We start from the raw sequence: 5611 nt of genomic DNA, 5'->3' as shown, positions 1-5611 counted from the left end.
TTTTATTGTTTAAATTGCAAAAATGAGAATTAAATTTTGTCATCCAAACTAAATTATTTTTCTAGTTTTCAATCACTTAGACATGTTTGTTCGGTTAGTGTGAATAAAAAAGTAAAGGGTCATGCATTAAAGTCCAATGCTTGTGTTAATCACTAGGTTAATCTTCATTTTAAAATTCACTATTAAAATTGAAACAAAAAAATTACTTTTTAAAAAAATGATCTCTCTTGATATATTTTACATATATTTTTTAAAGTATAAATATGTTAATATATATTTTAAATGTTGAAGAGAATTGCAAAGAACCTTATCTCTGCGTTTACGGGAAAGCATCCCTCTTCCCCTAATCCCAGACTTTCATTTTATCCATCCTGACATATTTCAGAAAAGCCACAAGGACAAATAGATAAGCGTTTAGCATGGAATAGTAGATTCGTAGCGATAGCCATTCTTAAATCCTGTTGTGTACTGTAATCATGGCTGCCGCCTCGCTGTCCGCGTGTTCTTTGGCCACCACAAAATCTGTAGTGGGGAGGCAGAATTTGCACTCCAGGGGAGCAATGGCAATGCCAAAACAGAGGAGGGCAGAAACGATTTGTATGGCGTCGTACGAGGCAGCCGTGGGAGTGATGGGCACCAAGTTGGGGATGATGACATATTTTGAGCCGGAGGGGAAGTGTGTGCCGGTGACAGTCATAGGCTTTCACGAGGGCAACATTGTCACTCAGATAAAGACAGAGTCCACAGATGGGTACGTTGCTGTTCAAGTGGGGTACAGGCGAGTGAGGGACACCAAGCTTAGCAAGCCTGAATTGGGCCATCTCAGCAAAGCGGGGGCGATTCCCATGCGCCACTTGCAGGAGTTCCGCTTGGCCTCTGCATCCCAGCTCGATGCCTTCCAACCCAATCAACGATTGAACTTCCATGAGATGTTTGCCGAGGGAGATCTGGTCGATGTATCTGCCACCTCCATTGGAAAAGGATTTCAAGGTACCCCTACGCTTTTCTTTATATATGTATTGTTTTTTTATTCATTTATTTCATCTTTAATTTCTCCATACAATACCTGTTGTATTCATTTGCAGGGGCATGACACTTGGCAGTAGATCTATGCAATTTTTTTTCACATCATTTCCATTCCGATCACCATTATATTCTAGCATAGACCCTTTCCAATTGCTTCCTAATCGATGATACAAATGGTTTTATTGGTTTTTTTTGGGAAAAGCACTCCACTCTTTGTAAATTTTTGTTGACTTCGGCAATTGATGATACCAACCTGTGACTATTAAGCAAATATTCTTGACTCCATGTACTCGAGTTGTTGATTGATTGTTGGAATCTACTTAAGCAAGGTATTCCTAGAAACAAAATTTCCTGAAGAAAGCAATCTTTTACCAGGCTTGGTACATGCCTTTACCAATTCTTGTAATCAGTAGGCAACCTGGTCCAGAATTGCCTTCAACTGGTACTGTCTGACCCATTTTAAATCTATTTAAATAGATTGTTAACTGCAAATGGATAATAAATTTGAAAGAAAACATATATTTTCTTGAATTAGACCAACATGTGTTTCTTAGAAATAATCAGGGAACTCTAGAGAGAAAAAAATAACAGAGGTTGAAAGCAAAATAACAAGAAAAAAATGAAATTGAAGAGATGTGTGAAAACATATGCACAAAGTAATAATATATAATCTCCTGAAAGTGAGAACATGGAACTAATGATAGCTGCTGATATGCCATAGGAGAGAAGAGTATATCTTAATTGAGTTGTCATACAGTGGATGTGACAAATCTACAATAGAAACAACTGTCACAATGGGAGGGGCAATTGGGAGGACAGAGGGCTGAGTCAAAGTTAGCATGAGAAAGAAGATGAAATAAATAACAGGGATGGATAAAGTCTAATGATCCTTACAAGTTTGGATGAGTACGTAAAGAAGACAGAGGTAGAGAAAATGGTTTTGACAGGTTTGCTAGAATGCGGCTTTTCTAAGTCCAGTGAAAGATGGGATCTGTTCAGGAGGGACACAAATTAATACATTTTAATGATAATACAAAGTCAGTGGAACCATATGTGAGTCTGATGCATCCCATACAAAGAATAAAAAGCATTTAAATATTTTTGTTTGAGTCTCCATAGTGGCAGTACTTTTAAGTCTTACCCTTCTCTATGGTTACATATCATAATCAAATCCATGCTATTCATTGCTACAGTTCATTTGAGAGTTTTGCATTTTGTTAATTATTTACATCCCCGTAAACTATGAGGCAGGTTGAACTTAATACTGTATGTAAAATAATTGTCACTGTTAATCAGTCTTGACCATGCACCATGGGTTAAAAAACTGATGTATTGAGAAACACTGAAAAGGATACATACTGTATAGAGGGTCCCTGGAGAAGTTTCATAAAGGAAAACATAATCTGCAAACTCAAATTACATATAGAAATATTTTTACAATGGGATGATTTTAATTGCATGGTGAACAACAAAGGGAAATTTCTGATTCAGCATATTGCATTGAGCTCAAGAACTGGCACTGCACCCATAAGGGTATATATCTTCTAAGGTGACATGCTGCAATAGTGGAGAAAACTACAAATTTTGTAGCAATCAAATAAAAGATGTTTGTTCTGTTGGCAGCAGAACTAACACTAAATCACATAACAACTCCTGCCGTTAAATATTAAGCTGCTTACATCTTACTATCAGTTTAATCATGTAGTTTTCTAAAACAATCGAAAGGAATAGAAGCGAGCTTGTGCTGAAATCTTGGATGACACAGACTAGCAATAACCTAGAAGGGTGCCCACACAGAATTATAGAGCTATCAAACAAAATAAGACAAAAATAACAGTAGCTCAGGGATCTCTCCAATAAAAAAGCACTTGAGACCTTTCTATCTGAGTAGCCATGTCTCCCACCACACTATGCAGCCTCCCACCAATACTCGATGGCAACACATTCATGATGCAGAAAAAAATAGTTTTACTGCAGCACACCCTCCAAATATGAGAACCCACATTGAGCATATGCTCCACAAGTTTTTCACTCAATTGCCTCCATTTGCATGGCATGGTGCCAGAGCTTCTCAAGCTGCATCTTGGGTAGTAAAGGCTTTGTATCTATGTGCACCATCTTAATTAAAAATGAACATGAGAAGCTAACGGCCAGCTGGATTTCACCCATCTTTTGAACCCCCCAAAGGACACAGCACCAACAAGGGATAAGAATGGATGTGCACACAATCCATCTCAAGAATGGTCAGGCATATATGTACCTTAGCAATCCCTGCATTTTTAGCTGCCAATGCCTTGCCGCTACCCCATCCTTGAAGAAGCAATTATCAAAAACTCCCACAGTGATGAGTATGCAGTGGTAAAAAACTTTCCAGGCATATTCTTCATTCCACCTTGCGTTTAAGCTACAATCAGCATCCTTGCCCTGATCCATTTCTGGCCATATTTCAAAACATGGTAGGCATCTGTTATCCCTCTCAAAAAACCCTTGGAAAAACCTTAAGAAAATTAACCAAATACTTCACAGAAAAGCTGAATTCACATTACTCGCAAATAGACAAATGATGAAGCAGTTTGTTCTAGTCACTCAAACCCATATGAAACCTCTCAAATGATCAGGTCCTGCATGAGTTGTAACACAAATGAATATACTGAAGGTAGACTAACAATCAACATGTTGTGATTGATCAATGACCAAATCCATACATTCATATTGAAATTAGACAATCCATTTATGCCCATTAAACCGAACAAGCTATCTCAGCACCAACTTACAAATAGTACAAAAATAATTATTTGTTGCCTTCATTACATAGCAAGCGGATCTCCAACAGATTCCCTTTACAGCTACAAAAGAACTATTTTCAAGTATTGAAATGTTGGATTTTTGCATAGATAATATCTGGTTATATCTTTGATTTTGATGAGATTGTTTGTTGTTGGCGACTCTTCCATATACAAAAAACTAACTGCAAATATCGTAGAATGTTACAGATCTATCTTTTTTCAGCATGGCTATTTTATTAGACAATTATTGTTCCATTGCATGGAGGCTGCTCTAAAGTAACTCCCAGATTGCATGTTAATTATATATTTAACTAATAATCGAGTAAGTTCATCAATGAAAAACAAGAATACTCTTACGGCAATGTGATGTAAGGTTTTCATGACGTATAAGTGCAAGTATTACTTTTTGGTCATCATATGATTAGGTAGGATGACCATAATTTGACCAAAATATTGAGAGTTGACAAGAAAGTTCATCCTACAAATGGACCATTGGCAAAAATTAAAAATTGAAAATAATAGACAGCAATGAATCTCTGTAAGACACATTACTACTGAAAAATTGTCAATTTGGTATTTTAGTCACACACTGATGGCTACAAATTTAGGTTTCAACCTACGAGTAATATGCAGAAATTCTCATAACAAAATGGAAAATATGGAACAAGAAATGGATGAGAGATTTTGGATCATCCCAGTGGCGTGCTAAAAATTATTGAAGTTGAAAAGATTCCTGATGTCTCTTTTAGAAATTAGTGAATGGCTGGTAGATGACGCTCTACCTAGATATGTCCCATCTTCAGTGACAAGGGAATCTGCTAAACCTCCTGCCCATCCTTTTTCGAGGCCACTTTTACTATGATGCATATAGGGGCATGTAGCTCACCGTGGATCTCTTTTTTGGAAAGATTAAAAATTTCAAAAAAGTAGTTATTGCACTATCTAACATGAGGATTAAATTGGTAGTTTTAAGCCGATTAATGCTCTCTTCAGGATTGGCACCACATGGTAATTTCAAGGTCAGTTTCCATAATGTTGAAATAATGTAATTTTCACCCAGACATTTATTCTTTTTTATGCTATATCATTTTAGGATCATGCACATTTCTCCTCAATTCTTGGTTTATGCATGATGGTGATTAATTAATATTTTTTTGTATAATGATAACAGTGCTAAACTATGTCATCTTGTTACAGGTGGAATCAAGAGACACCATTTTAAAAGAGGACCAATGACTCATGGTTCTAAAAGTCATAGAGAGTTGGGATCAATTGGTGCTGGTACAACTCCAGGACGTGTTTACAAAGGCAAAAAGATGCCAGGTAGGATGGGTGGTAAAAGGACTAAGATTCGTAAGCTGCCAATAGTCAAAATAGACATGGATCTTCAGGCATTAATGATAAAAGGGGCTGTTCCTGGAAAGCAAGGGAATCTTGTTAGAATCACACCAGCAAAGATTGTGGGTAAAAACATACCAAAAAACTAGACAGCTTTTCTGAATGTTTACAGAAAAATGTGAATTGAACTGTGAACTTTTTCATCTTGCCTGGGAAGATGGCCATAAATATCTATGTGATGTCTCATTTTAATGTTTTTTCTATGTTTCAATCCCTTACAGTGTCTCATTATTTAATTATGGGAGGAAATTCTTACCAAGAACGTATTGAAATATTGGATTTAACAACAAAATGTGTATATTAAGTAGGTGGAATTTTTCAAGTAGCATAAAACTCACTTAATCCTTATGCAATCAGTTGGTGAATTCTTAGGAGTTCCCTAGTTCGTTTAATTTCTCAAA

At 36.5% G+C, this 5611-nt stretch overlaps 1 protein-coding gene across 1 annotated transcript; it reads left to right on the top strand.

The window, feature by feature from the left end:
* Positions 1 to 273: 273 nt before the first annotated feature.
* Positions 274 to 5407, top strand: LOC131065591 (large ribosomal subunit protein uL3c). The gene is made up of 2 exons (XM_058000155.1): positions 274 to 990; positions 5010 to 5407. The coding sequence occupies exons 1-2, from the start codon at positions 477 to 479 to the stop codon at positions 5297 to 5299; spliced, it is 804 nt and encodes a 267-aa protein (XP_057856138.1). The 5' UTR covers positions 274 to 476; the 3' UTR covers positions 5300 to 5407.
* The last annotated feature ends 204 nt before the right edge of the window (positions 5408 to 5611 follow it).

Source organism: Cryptomeria japonica, chromosome 1, assembly GCF_030272615.1.
Source record: "Cryptomeria japonica chromosome 1, Sugi_1.0, whole genome shotgun sequence".
Lineage (NCBI taxonomy): Eukaryota > Viridiplantae > Streptophyta > Pinopsida > Cupressales > Cupressaceae > Cryptomeria > Cryptomeria japonica.
The sequence above is the reverse complement of the archived record's forward strand: the minus strand, read 5'-3'. Positions and strand labels throughout refer to the sequence as shown.

What these genes read in the sequence shown, in the direction of transcription:
- LOC131065591 (XM_058000155.1), top strand. Translation starts at nt 477, where the DNA reads ATGGCTGCCGCCTCGCTGTCCGCGTGTTCTTTGGCCACCACAAAATCT. An exon ending in CATTGGAAAAGGATTTCAAG is followed by an intron (nt 991 to 5,009) that starts GTACCCCTACGC and finishes ATCTTGTTACAG; the next exon opens with GTGGAATCAAGAGACACCAT.